This window comes from Herpailurus yagouaroundi, unplaced genomic scaffold, assembly GCF_014898765.1.
Source record: "Herpailurus yagouaroundi ecotype Mexico unplaced genomic scaffold, PumYag 180, whole genome shotgun sequence".
Lineage (NCBI taxonomy): Eukaryota > Metazoa > Chordata > Mammalia > Carnivora > Felidae > Herpailurus > Herpailurus yagouaroundi.
The window spans coordinates 8,238,022-8,258,837 of record NW_024412411.1 but is presented as its reverse complement, the minus strand read 5'-3'; the positions used below and the strand labels follow the sequence as shown (position 1 = coordinate 8,258,837).

Sequence of the window (20,816 nt, the reverse complement as noted above, 5' to 3'; positions counted from 1 at the left end):
GTGTGTGTGTGTGTGTGTGTGTGTGTGTGTGTGTGTACATAGAGGCAGTCCTCAGGCGTGGATTACCTGGGATGACCCTCACACCACCCCAATATGCAGAGGAGAAAACTGAGGTTATGAAGGGAAACATAAACCCGGCAACTCCTGTCTCTTTACTTGCTGGTGTGGCCATCACCAAGTCACAGACGCCTGAGAGCTTTCTTCTTTCTATGGACACAGAGCCCTGGGCAGAGCAAGAGGGCACAAGCAGTGGCTACCTTCACAAATCTGCGGGGCTCTTGTGGGATGGACGGAGTTAGTGTAACAACTGAGAGACTCACTATTTCCAGAGCCCGGAGTCAGTCCTTGCTACCTGTGGTGCCAGTTTTCTCCTCCAGCTCTCCCTCCAGAGTGGAGGCCTAACACAAGAGCCCCAGGTAATTACGGGTTTAAGCCTCGGACGCAGGAGGGGATGTGCAATTAATCAGCCCGACTGCCTCTCCCCTCCCTCTGATGATCTCATAATGTGGTCCCAGAATAAGAAGCCCGTAGAGAATCAGAAATCTGTGCAGGGCCTTTGCACACTTTTTTGCAGAGAATTGGCATGCTGATGATAAAACTTGGGTTTGGGGCTTGGCCCTTGAATGGACTCTCCAGGGAGAAGGAGAAAGCCCCTCCCGGGGGGAGCTGAGGGGTAGAACAATTTCTCAAGGGTCATGGAGAAGCTGAGTCACAGCACATAGCCAGCACACCTGGGCTGCGTGGGTGTGCTTCCTAGAAAGCCACGTGGAGTTGAGCTGCCCAGTGGGTGCAAGAGAGGGGTGCGTGGGGGGCATTTCAGCTGCACCAAGAGGTTCCCAGGGGTTCTAGCCCACCCCACGTGAGCGGCATGCGGATGAACGTGAGCGTGCCCCTTTCCCTGTCCCCTGGTTAACTCCTGTGCAGCTCTTGGGCCTCAGCTTAGCTGTGACCTCTTTCTGGCTGCCCTGCTGCCTGCCCCACCTGAGCTGATGTCCCCTACTCTGCCTCGAGCATCTCTGTCAGTTGCTCTTTTGTGCTCACTGTGCTGGAACCATCTAGATGTGTCTGTCCCTCTAACTGTGTCTGATCCACTTCCTTGTCCCCAGCACCCCACCCCTCACCCCCGATTGGAAAGGCTTGGTGGATGGGAAAGAGCAGGCAAGGATGGATGAACCCAGGGAAAGTTCGCCAGGAAGGTGAGGGCTTGAAAATCTTAGGAGGGATGCTCGGCCTGACAAGGAGACTCAAGGACACACAGACAAGTCTGTCTTTAGGCCGGAAGGGCTGTTGCTGGGACAAAGGCGCTGGACTTCCTCCCTGGGACCCCACGGATTAGAGCTGAGGCCTTTGGAAGGAAGCTAAAAGAAGCTTCGGCTACATGTCAGGAAACACGAAACTTTCCCTGGAGGTAGTGAGGTCCCCAGATTTGGAGGTGGCATGACCACTTGGGGATGGCACAGAGGGGACTGACATCGATGGGGCATGGACCAGCTGACCTTTGATGATACTTCCAATCTTAAGATAGTAAATGCCACATTTTCTGACTCTAAGAGGTCCTCATTTATAAAGGGGAATCGTTGACTGGTAGGTAGCTCCGGGAGGGGAAGCATCTGGATGGAAGAATGTGGAAAACACCGCCCTCATACCCCCTCCTGTGGGTTGAGGGCCTGTTGCGTCCCAGGTCCTGTGCATGCTCAGCCCTTTTGAGTGGTCTAGGCAGCTCTGGTGGGAGCTCTCTGAGCTCAGGATCGGAGGATGATGCCCATACAACAGTCACCTCCCTTCGATACCTGGCCTGTGACAGGCCCTCAAATAAAAGGGCGAGATGGCACCTGTAGGCAATGGCACCATCTGTCACCTGCTTGCCAGCCACTGATTAGGGATATCCCAGTAGCTTGGCTGGGCACACAGCCACACTCCACCGTGTTCCCCAAAAAAGCCCCTTTTTTTTTTGGCCCACAACACTGTCTGGGGCCACTTCGAGCAGCAGGTATAACAGCAATCCTCCCAGAAAGTCCAGGGTAGTTGCTAACCTGGTCCATCAAAGGAATTAATACTGCTAACAAAACAGAATGAAAAAGCAAATAGAACATCTAAGGAAACTAAAATACGGGATGACCTGTGTGGGAAGCAGTATAGGTTATGAATAAAAGCTTGAGCCTTGGGGTCATATAGACCCAGGTTTGAGTCCCGGTTCTGATACCTTCTTGCTGTGGTCTTCTGGGCAAGGCACTTAACCTCTCTCAGTGCCAGGTTTCTAAGCTATAAAATAAGGGTGGGTTGGGGATATGGTGAGGATAAAATGAGGTCATGCATATAAAGACACCATTATTGTAATCACTGTGTCACTGTTTTTTATTTTTTTTAATGTTTATTTATTTACTTAGTTTTGAGAGAGAGGGAGAGAGAGAGAGAGAGAGAGAGAGAGAGAGAGAGAGAGAGAGAGAGAGCACAGGCAGGGGAGGGGCAGAAAGAGAAGGAGAGACACAGAATCTGAAGCAGACTCCAGGCTCCGAGCTGTCGGTGCAGAGCCCGACGTGAAGCTTAAACCCGTGAGCTGTAAAATGGTGACCTGAGCAGAAGTCGGACGCTCAAATGATTGAGCCACCCAAGTGCCCCTCGCTGTGCCACTGTGTTTAAAAGCAAGACATTCCCTCAAGTGACAGGGCCAGAGAAGTGAGCTCTGGGTACCATTACAGAGAACACAGACTTAGAGCCAGATTCCGGTCTTGGCATATCGTATGAACTTGGACATCACTTTGCTACTCTGAGCTTCAGTTTCCAAATCTGTAAAGTGGGGATAACCCCTAGTTCTCTTGTGCACATGTAGCCTGACACAGTCCCCACACAGCACAGATGTCCCCTCCACTTCTGGCATCCACTTTCATATCACAGTAGGGTTTAAAACAAAGGACTTGCAACACCAAACTCTGAAGGACTAAGGAAAGTAAACATTTATGATGGTCTTATGCACACATACACAAACAGATAATGCCCGGGACTTCTATTTTATAGAACACATTTTAGCTCTGAAATATTTATGGGCCCATCTTGACACACAAAGAGCTAAAAATATCACCATGTGCTTATGTTAAGGAAAACTTATAAAACGTTAGTCCGGTAGGAATTCGGTCAATTTCCTGGTTCGTCTCTGGCTGTTCTGTAGGTCACAGGAAACCCAGGGTGGTAACAGCCCCCGTTTCCCTGAGGGCTTTGGCAGGGGCGAGGTTCCTTGGCAGTGAGGTATGTCTGTGCAGGTCTCCCTGCCAGTGTTCCAGGCCCCTGCCCCTCATAAATATTGCTGGAGCCAGCACGAAGGGCCCAACTTTGCTTCTTGAGTTTCTCCCCCCACACCTAAAGCTTTGTTTTGCCCATCTCCCCTTCTCTCCCGGGTCCAACACCTGTGCCATTCTTCCAGGCCAGCTCCCGGCCACCGCCACATCAGGGCTTCCAAAACCCAAGACGTGGAGGACACGTTCTCCAGGGACCTCCCATCCGGGCTTTCTGCCACAGGCTCGCTTGCATTTTACTGCCCACTTAGATGACAGCTGTTCATGGAAGTTGCTTTTTCTCCACCAGGCTGCTCGCTCCTCCGCTCTCAGGCTTCCCTTTCCACCTTTCTCTCTCCCTCAAGGCTGGACTCGGAGAGTAACGGGGTCTCCCTCTGGTCCCAGTTCTCATACACCTCCGGCTTCGTCCGTGCCGTGACTAGAACAGTGCTTTGCACACCGTAGGTTGGCAAGCCATCCATGATCCTGTTTTGGCAGAGAAGAATGAAACAGAAAATGTCAGAGTCCACCTTTGAGGAAAGATGAGGCATAGTTCCTGAAATTGTTTTTTAGTTAGAAATGTGTCCATGCGTGTGTGTTCTGGATCGTGAAATGCATTTTTACTGTACGTCAGAGAAAACAGAAAGTCACATCTAGACTTCTTTTCTCTCCTTACCTCAAAACTGTCTGGCCTGGCTCACTTCTACTTGACATGTTTCGGTCATAGTTTAAATGTCACTTTCTCTGGGCAGTGGTCTCTGATCTTCTCTCCACCGTTGGCCCATCTGGCCCAGGCGAGGGGCCCCTGTGGTCCTTCCACTGCCTCTCTCCCTGGCCGACTTGTCCACTATGTAGAAGATCCAAGGAGGTGGAAGCTCATTTGTCTTTTTTTTTTTTTAATATAACTTATTGTCAAATTGGCTAACATACAGGGTATACAGTGTGCTCTTGGCTTCAGGGGTAGATTCCTTCCCTTGGTTCATCGCTTACATACGACACTCAGTGCTCATCCCGACAAGTGCCGTCTTCAGTGCCCACCACCCGTTTTCCCTCTCCCTCACCTGCCACCAACCCTCAGTCTGTTCTCTGTATTTAAGAGTCTCTTATGGTTTGCCTCCCTCCCTCTCTGTAACTTTTTTCCCCCTTCCCCTCCCCCATGGTCTTCTGTTAAGTTTCTCAAGATCCACATATGAGCGAAAACGTGAGATCTGTCCTTCTCTGACTGACTTGTTTCACTTAGCGTAATACCCTCCAGTTCCATCCACATTGCTGCAAATGGCAGGATTTCATTCTTTCTCCTTGCCAAGTAGTACTCCATTGTATAGACCGCATGTGAGGCTTGGGACAGCAGGGTGGGAACTCAGTGCGGGAGAGAAGAGGTCAAGGGGAGGGAGGGAACAAGGAAGCCTGGCGTGCTACCACAGCACATCTTCTGCAGAGCTTAGGACAGGAAAGGTCCTCAGTAAGCATTTGCTAAATGAATTAACCTTGGTACTAGGTGTGCAATAGCTTTCTTCTGATTCAAAACTAGGCCCTGACATTTGAAACCATGGCGTCTAGAGCAAGTCACGTAATCTCTTTTGTGAGCTTGTTATCTCATTTGCACAACAAGAATAAATAAGAGAAGATATAAAAGAGCATGTATCTAACCTGCATAATTGCTGCAGAGATTGGAAATAGTGTGTACAAAATACCCAGCACAGGAGTAGATGTTCGATACATGGTAGTCGTTCTATTGTTATTACCTCTTTTCCTGTCTGAGATCATACCCTGATCACCATCACCACCAGGGTCCCCCAGCCCTGCCCACATTCTGTTCAAACCTTCCAGATCTATCTGAGCCCAGGTCTGTGTAAAAGAGGGGGAAAAAAAGCCTAAAATGTAGATTTTAGAGTCACCTACCAGCTGCGTGAACTTGACCAACCACCCAGGTCATGTCGCCTGCTGTCTGAAGTGATAACTGACTAGGGCTCTTACGGGGCTGTGTGGAAGGCACTGAGGGCAGGGCTCGATGCACACATATCTCTTCCCTTTCCTTGTCCGGGGCCCACTCTCCTTCCCCATAGAGAGGCCAAGAATGACACCCGTGTCTGCATAAGGAGAAACGTGTAGAAGCATAGGTCCTGCTTAGCAAAGCACTGGCGGTCACCTCCTCTGGCTGACACCCTGGACAGAGGGCTTCTGTCCTGCTCATCTCCGGCCCCAGGGCCCAGCATAAGTATGTATGTAACAGGTTGTGGAAATGAACTCCTCTCTGGAGACATCTTCATGGTGCTCGGGTCTTACCTGAAGAAGAGTTTCAGCAAGCCCCGCCTCAGGAGCAGGCCGGGGTCTCACACATGTTACACGGGTGCAGTTACATGATAACAACATGTCAATAATGATGATGATGACGACAGGGCTAGTAGTCACGTCCCAATCCCTTCTGCCTGTAGGGATAAGGTACATTAGTTCACAAAGCATCTAATAAAGCCAGCACCTCCAGCCTGCCCAGAGCCCCATAGCCAGGAGGTGGCTGGAGCGAGACCATGGAAGCTGGTTCTGTCACTGTGCGTGGTGGAGGGTTGTGGGAAGGAAGGTCTGGAGATGGATGGGTCCAGCTCTTGATTCACTTCCTGGTGTCAGATGAGTGGACAAAGGGCTACGGAGCAGGGACAGAGCAAGGATGCAGCACTGTGACCTCTTGCCTACACCCTCCTGCCCCATCTCCCTCAGGTGAGCCCGGTGAGCCAGGTATGCAGAGGCTCCGTGGCAGCAAGGGTGCAGGGTGTCTGAGAAATGGCCAGCAGCTCTGAGGGACAGAAATGGAGGGTGTGCGTCTGGGAGAAGCGAGGTGCTCTGTGGGCAGCGGGAAGGAGCGGAGGGAGGGTCAGGAAGGTCAGGCTAATAGAGTTAGGGGCAAGGGGGAGCCCCTGGTCAGCAGGGTAAGGAGGGACTGCCATGTTGAAACATGAATGTGTGCCAGGTGCCTGGGCTGCCCAGCCTGGGCGGGGAGGCCCGGGCGGGTGGGTCCGAGCTGGGCCCCCTCCCCAGCGTTCCTCCACCCTCCCGCCTGGTCTGTGCGTCACTGTGCTTGGGACCCTCGCTCCACTGTCGCCTCTCACCTCCCAACCTCTTCCTCCTCTATTAAATGCCAAGCCGAGTGTGAACCATGACCAACCTCCCATCTGTTAAAAAATAGATATTTACCATTTACTGAATTACTATATTAACTCAAAACTGGGGGAAAAAATTAAAGGGGAATAAGAGCAAGGCGAATGTTCTCCCTGCCTCTGCTTTGTGACAGGGAAGCTGTGAGTTTCGGGGCTGTGTTGTTAGTAATTCATAGTTACTGAGCCTTTGCCTTGAAGCCGGTGTCTTTGGTCAACAGGCACACACTGATAAAAAAAACATAGTCATCCACAAATTTAACAGCCTAAAATGTGTCTCAGCCTTATTAACGTACGTTTCTGAGGGGATGTTCCTCTCCAGCTATAACTGATGCTCAGCTGGAGCCTCCTAGAGGGTGCCTTTTAAAAATAAAATGTCGGCTTTTTTTTCTGATGCTAATAATGGCTAACATTTACTGAGCACCTGCTATGTATTAGGGACAATATGTACCAGGGACATGTATTAACTATTATTTAATCCTCAGAACAACCCTAAGAGGCTGATGCTGTTTTACAGATGAGGAAACTGAAGCGCAGAGAGGTTGAATAACTTGTCCCAGGTCACACAGCTGCTACATACTAGACACATACTTCAAACGTAGGCTTACTTTGAAATTTTATTTTATTTTTTTTTTAATGTTTATTTTTGAGAGAGAGAGCAAGAGCGAGTGGGGCAGGGGCAGCCAGAGAGAGGGACAGAGGATCTGAAGCAGGCTCTGCACTGACAGTGGAGAGCCCGATGCTGGGCTCGAACTCATGACCCAAGCCGGAGTCGAATGCTTAACCAAGTCACCTGGGTGCCCCTTTGAAATTTTAAAAGAAGTCGTATAAGCAATGCCTTTGATTCAATTTTAGATATATCTAATACATATTTACCTAAATCAAACTTCTAATATTTTATATCACCTAAGATTGGTAAGAAGTAAAAAGTAGCTGTCAAGTAATTGTATTCATTCATTCATTCACTCCACATGCATTTCATGAGCTCTGTGGATGCCAGGCCTGCCCTCAGGGAACTGCCATCAAGGGAAAAGCAGACATGAATATAGACCATTGAGTTAGCTGGATGTACAGTGATAAATCAACATGAACAAAGGCAGAGAGGCCACAGAATTAACATCCAGGAAGGTTGCAAGTGACTCAGTGAGAAGGAAGTGAAATGAGCCAGATCAAAGATTAACCTTCCATTTTGACCAGGAGACAAGAATTTATTCTGAGCTCCTAGAGAGGCATCAACAGGGTAGTGGAATGATCTGGGCTTAAGAAATTCATCTGGCACAACCTACCGAGGCAAAAATCATCTCATGGCTGTATCCATATGCCAAGTTCAACCCCTGGACCAGAATTCTGGGTCCACCACTCAAGATCTGTGTAACCTTAGACAATATATTTAACCTCATAATTTCTCACCTGTAATTTACAGATAGTCATAGTACCTATAACACAGAATTGAAGTGAGGATTAAAATATTATTACCATGTACAATATTAGTAATAGTACTCAGCAAATATTAGCTACTAAACATAATATTGGTTATTATTATGAAATCGTTATTATGAATTATTAGTCACTAGTATTAACAATGGCTAACATTACTTTAGTGCTTACTCTTATTATATTATCATCATCATTATTGTCATCCAGGGGGGTGGGTTGGAGGTGAAGGGCCAGAGGGCACAGAGGCTAGGTGACAGTCGCCATAAATCCTCATCCAAATTAGACCAGAACAGTGCTTTGGGTCAAAAGCCAGTATTGGGTCAAGTTAGAGAGTTATCATCTGCCTTTTTAAAAAACTGAAAGAGAATGAAATAGGAAACATCAGAATACATTGTTCATCATGTGGTAACTTTGGTTTTGTGAATCTTCTTTCCATTTTATACACACAAACACGCGCATTCATATACATAAATGTGTGTATCCAGTCACAACGTAAGATGTTTTTCAAATTATGGATCGCAGGCAAAAAGGTTTCACAGCCCTGGAGTAGAAAGTGTTATCACCGGTCTTCCCTCCGGCCCTGCCCCTCAGGTGCTCAGACGACCAACTATCACTGCATCAGCCAGTGTCAGAAGACTGAATGTTAAGAGACCAGAGCTCAGAAACTTAGGTTTGGGCTTCAGTAAGGTGATTTGATTCCTATGTATCTTACGTCTTTTTCCTTGTCCCAGAACTAATTTCCATGGGTATTTTGAGAACTGGGACCCAAAAAACATCACCTACACATCTTGATTGGCTCTAGCTGCCACCCTAAGGCATTGTCTGTCTAGTAATGTTGGCTTTGCTACTAACTCACCGTGTGGCCTTGGGCAGACAGCCGGATGGCTCTGGGTCACTGTTGCCCCATGTATAAAATGGAGGTGAAAATAGTTGTCTTATATGCTTTGTGGTTATTAGGGGGTACCAATGAAATCACAAATGTTTGCACTCTTTGAAAATCATGGAGAACATGTAGAAGGAAGTCTATAGTAGACACTTGGGATCTGTGATAAATCCCAAAGACTCCAACCAGTTACCAGTGGTAACCTCAGACCATTCTTTTGCTAAGTGAAGTGATGCAGCTTTCCAGGTTAGGACATAATGGACCCATTTGAGTGGGTCTAGAGAGCTCTGTAACCAGATGAGCAGAGTTTGCAGTGGAACCAGGCTGAGACCTTCCCCAGGAGATGGCCTTTTAGGTCTTGGTAGGGAAGAGGGCATCTTCGGCCAAAAGGATGCCTCATCTGGCCCTGACCGAACGAAGAACTTGGAAACACCCACCCATCAGACCAAAGCTAACCTTCAGTGTGTTTTGTTTGGCCTACAAAGTGTTTTGAGATTTGAAGAAATCATGGATAGAATCCAAAAATCACACATTTTGTGTCTAAGTCCAAATTTCTAACTTGTCTTAAAAATGAATAAGCCACCCTGTACCGCTTGCTACATTGCAGCCCTGCAGGCACTGAGTGCCCAACTGTCCTCTTGGCAGGCCCGGCCCTCGCCGCCGTCTGTCAGAGACCCCACCCCAGGCACGGAGCCTCCACACCAGCATGGCACCATTGGTCATAGCTCTTGCTCTGTTGCTTTTCTACAGGACAGTTGCACAGTTTGTATATCCACAGGGCTCTAAGAAGTGGAACAGTGAAAGAACTGAGAAAGCTGTATGCGTCGAGAAAAATAAGAGCTCTCATCAAGCCTTGCTCGGGATATTCTGTTTTCCTCCTGTGCTTATCTCCTGGCTCTTGTATGGGGCTGCATTTGCTATTCCAGAGCCAAAGGAAGACATTTAGAAGGAAGAAGGGAGTGCTATCACGGGTATAAAAAAAAATCCCAGGATGTCCGTTTAGAGCAAAAAGGTCCAATGGGGAAAAGAAAAAAAAAAATGGTATCAGGAGCTTCCCACCAATCAGACACCCTGGCAACACCCAGGCAAATGGGGCTGACACTGTGGCTTCCCCAGGTGCTGATGGTGTCCCTGTTGAGGCTTGTAGGTCTGGACGTGAGGGAGTTCTCAGATTGCCATGGTGGCCAGGGTCAGCCTAGCTGGAAGGACACTTTTGTGTAGTGGAAGGAAGGGGACTCATGGAAGTGTGATAGAATAGAAAAACTCCAGTTTTAGAGCCTAACAGACCTGGGTTCAGATCCGGGCTTTATTACCGCCTCAGTGACCTTGAAGGAGGTTCTGAACCTTGGTTTTCTCATCTGTCAGATGGGGATTGGTTGGCCAATTAAATAAGCAAATGTATATTAGATGCACCAGGCTCCGGAGTGAGCAAAAGAGCTAAAGTGCCTGCTCTCATGGAGCTTACTTATTAGTGGGAGAAAACAGACAATTATCAAGTAGTTGTTTAATTATCTGGTCATGATACATGTGAATTGGTTATTTAGACTCTGACTCATTTCCAAAAAAGGTTGGAAACAAGAATAACATCTCAGGCCGTGTGACCATGTAATGAGATAGTGTGTGCTAAGTGCTTAGCCGCATGCCTGCGTTGTTTTTCATTTCAAAAAATCTTTTCTTTTAATTTTTTAATGTTTTTATTTATTTTTGAGGGGGGCGGGAGCAGACAGCATGGGAGACACAGAATCCCAAGCAGGCTCCAGGCTCTGAGCTGTCAGACAGAGCCCCATGTGGGGCTCGAACTCACAAACTGTGAGATCATGACCTGAGCCAAAGTCAGACGTTCAACCGACAGAGCCACCCAGGCGCCCCCACAAATTCTTTTTTTTTTTAATGTTTTATTTATTTTTGAGAGAGCGAATCTGAATGCGGGACTGGAATCCACCAACCGTGAGATCATGACCTGAACTGAAGTCTGAGGCTTAACCAACTGAGCCAACCAGAAGCCCCATTTCACGAATTCTTAAGGAGCCCCAGCTCCGTGTCAGGCCCTATCCCAGCTGGGGACATGATGGGAACAAACACATGATTCCTATCTAGGGAGACTGCTGAAATCAGTGCCCTCTGGTCTTTGTTTTCAACTTCCTTGATACCCATCACTGGAGGGGAGGCTGAAGCCTCTTCCTGGCGACTAGGCGGAGTAGCAGAAAGAGGATTCATCCTCAGAGCGCCCGGGTGCAAGTCCCCCCGCCCTGCTACTGATCTCTTTGTGGCTGTGGAGCCCTCCCCTCTCCAAGTCTGAAGTCCCTCGTCCACAGCATCGCAGGGCGAATCCGAGGCCGGGATGGATTCGGGTATTGCCTTTGCCTCCTGGGGCCCGGGCTCAACCCTCTCTTTGGTTTCCCGGCTGCAGACCACTCAGCCCTGAGTGCGGCGAGGACCCTGTTCGTGGATGTGGAGGAGCGCGGGCCGGAGGCCATGGACGTGAAGGAGAGGAAGCCGTACCGCTCGCTGACCCGGCGCCGCGACGCCGAGCGCCGCTACACCAGCTCGTCCGCGGACAGCGAGGAGGGCAAGGCTCCACAGAAGTCCTACAGCTCCAGCGAGACCCTGAAGGCCTACGACCAGGACGCCCGCCTGGCCTACGGCGGCCGAGTCAAGGACATGGTGCCGCAAGAGGCCGAGGAGTTCTGCCGTGCAGGTGAGGGCGCCCGGGGCCGGGCTGGGGAGGGGAGGGGCAGCTGTGCACCTGGGTGCGTGCGCAGGTGAGCAGACAGCTGGCGGGAGGACGCGGGCCAACACCAGGTCTCGGCTATTCTGGCTCCCAGATCTGGTCAGAGCCTGCCTGTAATTCACGCTTAGTTAAGTTCATCTTCGTGGTCACCCGGTCCGTGGGCATAAAGAGCTGGTTAGGAGCTGGGCTCGGGGCCAGACTAACTGGGGTTGCGTTCAGAACTGCCACCAGCTCTCCGGGAGGCCTCAGTCCCCATCTGTTAGATGGGCTGCACTGAATTGTGGGCTGGAGGGGCATGTTGTAAGCGGTAAGCATGCTAACATCAAGTGGCGGAGTAAGTCAGTTATTCGTTTTATTACTCGTCATATATGTATCCATTCAACAGACGTATTACCTTCTTTGCCTCAAGTATCGTCCCGGTCTAGCAAAGCGTTGCTCCTGAGATAGACCTAAAGTCTTGGTAATTGGATAGTATCTTGGCACCTGACTCCTCTCCTTCAGTTCCGGCCTACACGAGTCACCAGAGCCTGTCCATCCTACTCCAAAGTAACTTTCAAATCCATCCCTCTTCTTCATCCACTCTGCCTGCCACTGTCCTCTCTCTCCCCGGGAGGGTTGACCACAGCCCCCCTTCACCCAGTGCTGCCACCTCTGGGCCATTCTCTGCACTGCACCTGGAGTGAAGTTGGGAATGACTCCCCCTTGTCCATAACCTGAGCTCCTTAAGCTGGCATAAGGGACTTCCCCAGATCCGTTTTTCTTCCTGGACTATTTTGTCCCCCGCCTCTCCACACCCTGCCACCCATGCTCCAACCCGCAGACCTACTCATGATTCCCACACTTGCCGTATTTGTTCCTTACCCTGGTGCTGCAGTGATTCCTGTGTTTCTGCCTGCAGACCCTTGAGCCCTCTGTGATGCCTGACGGGCTGCTACCAGTCGCTGATTCTGCCCTACCCGCTTCCCTTCCACAGCCAGGGTTAGCCAGGCAGCGTGCTGTGTAGTTTATATACATTCCGGCACTGCTATCTAATCCATACGACAACCCCAAGCTGAATCCTTTGCCCCAGATCGCAGAGGTAAGAGGAGGCGGTCTCAAACGTGTATACCCTCATATAGCCTGACACCCACCTGGCCTCTCCCACAGGCCTGAATCCACATGAAAGCTGGCCTGTTTGTAGTGCTGCCTCTCAGGCTCAAAAGAGGAACGATCTTTAGCTCTTTTCCAGCTTGTGCTTAAGAGCTCAGACTGGCAACTGACTGATCTCTAGTTGAATTCTGGATCTGCCTTTTTTATTGCCCTCAGCCTCTTCACCTGGGGAATGGGTTAACAGCGATCCTAATCGTAGGATGGTCATGAGGATTAATGAGGATTGTAAATAAAGTACTTGACACGGTGCCTGGTGTGGAGCAGATGCTTCAAAGATTCTGCCTACCACTCATTGCCTTCTCTGGGTCTCAACGAGAAGGGACAAAAGGATATCAAAACTTGCTTCCATCTCTGTCCCGCCCATGCCTGATAGAGCTCAGTGAGCCCTGACTGGCCCAGCTTGGCCTGGATGCCACCCTAGCACAGGAGGCTGCAGAGAGGAGCCCCCTCTTGTCTTTATAAAAAATAAGAATCAGGGGCGCCTGGATGGCTCAGTCGGTTAAGCATCCGGCTTCGACTCAGGTCATGATCTCGCAGTCTGTGGATTTGAGCCCCGCGTTGGGCACTGTGATGACAGCTCAGCTTTGGATTCTGTATCTCTCTCTCTCTCTCTCTCTCTCTCTCTCTCTCTCTCTCTGCCCCTCCCCTGCTCATGTCTCTCTCTCTCTCAAAAATAATGAATAAACATTACAAATTTTAAATAAGAATCATTCCCATTTCATAGGCAGACATGGCCATGACAGTTTAGAGAGTACTCCCCCACCCATTACCTCCCGAGATCCTTAAAAATTCTGTGAGGCTAGCAGGTCATAGATTATCACCCCCACTTTAAAGACAAGAGCATTGAGGCTTAGGTGATTGCAGCAGCCCAAGATCACACAAGTCGAGGTTGAGCAGGGTGATATGTCAGCCTGTGTCCTGGGATCCTCATGAAAGACGCCAAAAGGCCATAAAGTCAACAGATCATAAGGACTTCCCACATTTGGGGAAATAAATCTCCTAAGCTCACACTTCAGAGGGGCTGAGCCGGCTCCAAGGGATCGCTGAGCCCTCAGAGTCAGCCATCGCGTTGCACTTCTCCGTCCACAGATCTCCCAGCTCACTCATATTCACGCTGCCTCTGGCTGCTTAAAAGGGTATATAGGGCAAGCCCCATGGAAACTGATGCAGCCTGGGCTGTTTATTTCACATTCTTCTGATGTGTGACTGGCTTTCCTTGAGAGGTCCAGCCCATCAGGGCAGGAGCATGAGCTGGGACGGAGGCAGGGGACAAGACAGGGGTGGAGAAGGGAGATCAGAGAGAGGTAAATGGGGCAAGCAGTGAGTATGGTGTGCAGAGAGGATGGAAAGCAGACAGGGGATTTGGTTTCCAATGTGGAGCTGCTTCTGCTTAGAAGGAGGGCACAGAGGGAGGGCAGACCGGAGGATGGCACATAGGGGATATTCAAAACATTTGACATCGGTTCTGACCCATACCCTGACCAACCAGAATGCCTGGCCACTGAGCAGAGCCCAGAGGTCCCTGCTGTGCCACATCATGGGGAGGCTGGGGGTTGTTTATGGGGAGGGGCAAGAGTAGACAGGGCGGAGGCCGGGGGCGCTGGGTGGGCCCGGACATCAGTTGCCAGCCAGTATAGAACTATTTCATGACCTTAACCTCCTATTAAGGCTGGAGCAACATGAACCGCCTGAGCCACAGGATTGGGGCACCCTGCCTCCACTGCGGCTCTTATTTTCCCAGCGGCCCCACTGGTCCCTCCTCCCCTGCTCCTTCCCTCTCTTTATCCATCCCCCAAAGTACTGCCAGAGTGTGTCTGCCTGTTTTCTTGAGACTTCTACAGAACTTGCACCCTGTGTCAGTACAGAGGTCTGGGCCCAGAGCTGACCGGGACGCTCGGGAGCACAGGGCTTCTTTGCAGACTGATGCACACCGTGGTGGTAGGGGCTCTCCCTGCTGGCTCCCCTCCTGTTCTCTGGCGGGTCCTGGCCTTGCAGGCTTTCCCACTGAGCCCTGGCCCTGGTTGCAGGAATCCTTCAAAGCTCAGGCGTCTATGCTCCGCTCTTTACTCCTTTCTCCAAGTTCACTCTCATCTGCAAACCTGTCCTCTGAGCTCCCACCTTCTGCCTGTGTGTTCGCAGAACATTCTCCGTGGATCTCCCCTCTTGGGACTTCCACCGGTCATCGTGTATTTGGTTGTAGCTCCCCCACTTGCCTGGAAAGCCAGGCACCACGCCCTGCTCATTGCTGTTTGTCTGTAAAGCCACGGCCAGTTGGAATTGGCTTAAATGTGGGAGCTACCTGATTATAAAGCCATTTCCCAGAGAAGTGGTTTAATTGGGATGGGACCGTTAATGCCTCTGTCCACCCCTTCTTCTTCATCCCCCAAACACTCATGGGAATATTAGAAATACACAGGAAGCCGTCCTTGAACAGACGTTGAGCCAACATTCAGGTGCAACACGGAGGCTGTGTTTTTCCTGGAAGTTACCGTTCCCTTTGTTGCTCAAATGCTAATCCCCCAGTGAACTCCCCTCACCCACCTCTTCACTGACCTCAGTCCTGGATGTTTCCAGGCCTCCCCGAGCCCTCAAGACTTCTCCGCAATCCAGCTCTGTGTGCTTGGCTCCCTGGACTGCTCCAAAGCCTGCAGATCCCCGCCATGGTCCCGGCCCTGCCTAGCATGAGGAAGCCCGTGGTGTTGCTTGGGGCCCCCTTTCCTCTGCCAGTCACCATCTTCATTGTCGTGATCTAGGCTTTCCCGACTTGACCAGAAAGGACCTTCTGGTCCCAGGGCAGCCATCTGCATCTCATCAACTAGGCGTCCACTCGGCTCAGGAGTGCTCCTTTCTGGCAAGTCCTCTCTCGATCAGAAGAAGAGACCTAAGGCTCAATTTAACAGACATCTCCTGAGCCCCTACTGAGTCCCACATTTTGTTCTAGGCGCAGGGATTGAGGAATGAGCATGACAGGTTCCCTGCCCCTGCTGAAGTCATCACCAGCAGAAGGGTCAGGCCTTTGGTTCTACTGTGCAGGATGACTAGGGCCAAGGACTCTCGGAATGGGCTTGAATACAGGAAGAAGCAAGGACTCCCGCCCAGGGTGTAGGTATTAGGGGAGACCTCACAAAGGAGGGGCCGTGTGCGTTGGGGCTTAAAGGAAGTGGAGGAGTTGGGCTGATGGGGGAGGGGCAGAAGGAGCCGTTTCGGCAGTGGGGCACGTGGGCAGAACACCACACAAGCTCACCAGACAACAGTGAATCCTGGGGTGGGCGGCCCGGTTTCTGGTGGGGAGACCCCTGCTCAGGAGACCCTAACCAAGCTTCCCTGCATTTCCTCCCAGGAGCCAACTTCACCCTGCGTGAGCTAGGGCTGGGAGAGGTGACACCCCCTCATGGCACCCTGTACCGGACAGACATAGGCCTCCCACACTGCGGCTACTCCATGGGGGCCAGCTCTGATGCCGACGTTGAGGCCGACGCTGTACTGTCCCCTGAGCATCCCGTGCGGCTCTGGGGCCGGAGCACACGGTCGGGGCGCAGCTCCTGCCTGTCCAGCCGGGCCAACTCCAACCTCACGCTCACCGACACTGAGCACGAGAACACCGAGACCGGTGAGTGGCCACCTTGGCCTGTGCCAGGTGCCGGGGTTTTAATTACAATGTTGATTTTCTGCTCCATCGCTTGGGGCTCCGGTAAAGTTGGTGAAAAATTGCTTTGCTCTCAGTGGTCAAAAGTCAGAGCCTTTTGCACGGTCACACAAAACACCTACCCACTGGTGACACAGCAGAGATTGGGTCACTGCTCTTTGTTTGCGGGTTTTCAGATTGGGAGGTGCCTCAGGCACAGGGTTATTACTTGCAAGGTGCCTGTGGTGGGGGCGGGGGGGGGGGGCAGCGGTAACGGATCTCCAGCAGCTTGTTCTCTGCTGCATCAGCCATGTCTGGTCCTTCCTGAATCCCTCTCCGTCTCCAGCCTCCAGGTGCTCAGCAGTCCTGGGGAGTCTCCACCGGGGGCGCCCTCCCCCCGTATTTCAGGCTGGTCAGAGGATGGCCTCGAGCAAAAACTGTCACGTTGGGGTAACTCAAAGCCTGAGGGTTTGCTCCAGCTTTCCCCCGATCTCATGTGCAGATCTGGGGACGTGCAGGTTCTGGGCTCGATCACACCCTCACCTCTGCACCCCTTCCTCCAAGGCCCAAGAGATGTCGTGGGAGAAAAAGATGGCAGCTCGTTCACATGTCTCCTTGGTACAGGGGGGGCGGGAACCCGGTTTCAGGTTTCCCTCCTTACTTTTGGGACCTCGTTGGCAGATGTCTAAGGGGCTCTGGGTTAGTTGCAGCCCTGCGGTCTCCCTTCTCCGGCGCTTTGTGCCCAGCCACACTCTGGGCAGCTTTGTGGACCCGGGCCAGAACTGAGGAGGCCGCTGCTGGGTCTGGCAGCACAGCCTTGGGGAGGGGAGTGGAGACAGGGACAGCCCCTCTGCCCAGGGGAGCGGGGAGGGCTTTTGGTCTCAGAAGTCCAGGAAGGGGATGTGCTAGTGCTTCCATACCAGGGTGGGAAGGGCAATGGGAGTGAAAACTGGAAAGGCCGAGCCGGGCACCAGTGCCCCCTACTGGTTTCCAGCTCCGAGAGCAGGATCCTCCTAATTCCTGTGCAGGCTTCCCCAGAGGCGTGTGTTGGGGAGGGGGGCGAGGGTGGAGACCGGGTCAGAGGTGAAGGCTTAGGCAGGTTAATCTCTGAAAAGGATGCTGTAGCTAGGTTATACACAACAGAGTCCCAGATTTGAGTCGGGCAGGAGACTAGGTAAGGTCGGGGTCAGGTGGGAAATTTATTTCCTTAAAGAGTCAGGTGCAGCAGAGTCCCAAATATCCATTCCACCAGCCCTCCCAGAGAGCTCGGAAGTTTTCCTGTGGGAGCCTGTGCACCTGTCTGAGGGGTGAGGGAGCAGCAGTGCCTGGATACTGGCTTGGCCTTGTCACCTTCCCTTGCCCTGTGAGGAGGACAGTGACCTCAGCACCGAGGGAGATGCCCCTCTCTGCAGTGACAAGCCATCCACCTTCCCACCGTCCCACCTTCCCAGCTTCCCACCAAGGCCCAAGCCAAGGCAGCAGCCCCTTTGCCCCCCACTCTCGCCATGCACTGAACAAGAGCACGGATTTGATATGTAAGGCCTTTATAGAGAAAATGGTCTCTGATCAGGAGGCAGGGAGCCTCAGTTCCATTATGGACCCGGAGTGTGGCGCTGGATAAGTTGGATTCTTTCTCTGGACCTCTGTTTCCTTTTCCCCATCTGTAAAGTAAGTAGTTTTAAACAAAATCAGCATTTCCTGTATCTGAGAATGTTAATAGTTCTTAGGGTGGGGTGGGGATGACAGCAGGAAAGTGCCCTGTGGTCAAATAATGTAGGAAACATATGTTGTTTTAAGCCGATTTCTTTGCTGCAGGACTTCTCAGAGCCTTTAATCTATTAACGTGCCTGCTAATGGGTAAACCGCCAAGGAGAGACATACGCAGCATCCCCCAAATTGATGTGAGCGTGGAGCGCTTTGCTCTCAGAGCATCTGATGGGTTCGGTGTCCTAATGAACGCTTTTGGGGAAGAGCTGAGCTGAAGGACCCGCAAGCCCTTCTAGATCTGGGATTCTGTGATCTGAAGTGCTTGTGTTAAGATGGAAGCTCACAAGAAGAAAATGGTAATATGATAATAGCAACGTTAGCAGTCAGCAGCTGCTGCTAACCAGCGGCCCCCAAGCAGTGCTGATGCTTTAGTTCTAGGATCTCATTTCCCCCCAGGAACACTGCTTTGAGGTAGGTTGTATCATCCCCATTGCGCAGAATAAGGAGACTATGGCACTGAGAGGTTAAGATACCTGCAGAAGTCACATCACTAGCAAGACAGGATTTGAACTCGGGCCTTCATGACTCTAAGATCTTTATTCTTGTAGCCCTAGTGACCGTGAATTTCCTCTGCAGCGAAGTACTTAGGTTGTTTGCTCTGTTGCAGGCTCTGGCCGTGGTGACAAATGATCATTTTTCCACAAAGTCATGACAGAGTGAGGTGCACGCCGCCCACATTATTGTATATTCCCTAAGAGCTGAATTAGAGCTGAATTAAGCCTCTGTTGGGTGATAATGACACGGTCGAGGAGCCTCAAGAGCTTCAGCCTTTGATAACAGGGACGGGAAATTGATAACGGGGACGGGAAATGGCTGCCTGCTTCCCCTGGCCGGGCCACCTCTTCCTTCTCTTCCGATGGTCTGTTTCAACACTGGCTGCCACACTCAAGCCTCGCTGTGCTCGAGGAAGACAGGCAGGCGAAGGAGGTGGACAGGTGACTCTAACAGAGATCCCCTGACCTCCGCAGCCCTTCCAGGCCTGGACTCCCCAAGCCCAGACACCCACAGCTGCCCACGTGCTTGTCCACTTGCCCCTAGGTGGAAAGCTACGCTGACAGCTTTGTTATCCTCGGGTCTAAATAGTGACAGTGAGTCATACTGACAGTGCGTGAGCCGTAGGAATGGCTCCCTTTTGTCTACCGATGAAGTGGGCAGCGCTGTTGTGTGCCCCGTTGTCTCCCCAGCTTACAGCTGAGGACCAGGGCTCTGGGAATGAAGGGAGAAGAGCTGACACCAGGCCCTACCCAGGAGTCTGGCTCTGTCCTGTCTGCTCTCCCTCCCTTCTCCATGCCCCTCCCATCTCCTTCTCCCTCCTCTGCCCTCCTCTCTCTGTCTCACACTCATCCCCTCCCCTAGTTCTCCTTCTGTGATGAGAACTTGGGTCTTGCCACCAGTACGGGACCCTATTGCACTGGGTACATTAGCCAGACACCTCAGAGTGTGACCGCTTTCCAGAAGTACAGGGGAGCCATACGGAGGGCCCATCATGTGTCAAGCCACCGCTCATGTGTGATTGCCTTTAATCCTCATGACAGTGCCATGGCATTCCCATTTCCCAGATGGGGAAACTGAGGCTCCAAAGAGTCTCCTGGCGGAGACGGTGGAGCTGGGAAGTCAGCAGGTCGCCAGAGCTTGGGTGGGAACTTAGATCTTTCAGTCCTATAATCCGAGCTCCTTGCCCACCTCCATTTGAATCAGCGAGTGTTAGACTCTCAGTTGAGGCCACCAAAAATACGTGACCACGTTCTCAGAGATCTTTACCAAATGTGAAGTGCAGAGTAACTCCAGCAACTTCCAGCCACAGGAAGAAACATCAACTCTGCCTACCCACCCAGCCTCGCATTAGTCAATAGTAATTGTCAACAGTATTGATAGTGGTGGAGGGTTTTGCTGAGGTCATGGCGATGCTGCATGCAGCTGCCATCAATAATAACTTTTATGGGGTCCATTAAAGCCAGTTTCTGCCCCTGAAGGTTAATGTCAGCAGCTTTTATGTCACTGCTTAATATCCAAAATAAATACAGAATTGACTGGGTAATGTAAACACAAATTTTCTGCACCACGGCCGTCAGGCAGAGCCAGCCCTCGGGCCTCCTCTGCTGAGTGGGGCCAGCAGGCTAGGGGATGGCATGGAGAAGTTGGCACCAGGCCAGGCACACAGTTGGCATCAATAAATGTTTTTAGAAAGCAAAGGTTGCGATTCGAGCTCCGTTCCCAACTGCTGGGTCAGTCTGACAACAACGTCTCTGTTGTAGATGCATATTGTAATTCGCTCTATACCTATCCCAAGCTCCCTCAGTGTGCTGGGCATGATTCTGGAGTCAGGAGTCTAGATGAATAGCAGGGAGGTGGAGATAGGACGACCTTGGGTCTCTGTCTGCAGCGGAGGTATAGCAGGCACTGTTGCAGGGTTGAAAGAGCAGCAGTTCTGGAATCTAATGAGGAGCTCTGCTCTCCTCTCCTGATTGTGCCCTGTCCAGCTCTGAAACCTTGGGCAAGGCCCCTCGGCTCCCCAAGCCACAGCTTCCTCATTTCTAAGACAATGTGGCGGTGGTTACCAGGGGCCAAAAGAGCAGGGAATGGGGAGTTAGGGTTTAATGGATGCGGAGTTTCAGGTAGGGATGCTGTAAAAGTTCTGCAGATGAATAGGTGACGGTCACACAACAATGTGAATGGACCTCATGCCTCTGGACTGTACTGGTTTAAAGGGTTATGTATGTTGGGGTGCCTGGGTGGCTCAGTCGGTTAAGCGTCCAACTTCGGCTCAGGTCATGATCTCATGGTCCGTGGGTTCGAGCCCCGCGTC

The 20,816-nt window shown here is 51.3% G+C and overlaps 1 protein-coding gene across 6 annotated transcripts in view; it reads left to right on the top strand.

The window, feature by feature from the left end:
• The window catches only part of TENM4 (teneurin transmembrane protein 4), a 2,953,639-nt gene that overhangs the window by 2,549,412 nt on the left and 383,411 nt on the right, over nucleotides 1–20,816 (top strand). For all 6 annotated transcript variants that reach the window (XM_040489711.1, XM_040489706.1, XM_040489709.1 and 3 more), the window contains 2 exons: nucleotides 11,149–11,436; nucleotides 15,959–16,228. In XM_040489711.1, the coding sequence (XP_040345645.1) occupies nucleotides 11,149–11,436; nucleotides 15,959–16,228 (558 nt within the window). The remainder of the gene's footprint in view (nucleotides 1–11,148; nucleotides 11,437–15,958; nucleotides 16,229–20,816) is intronic.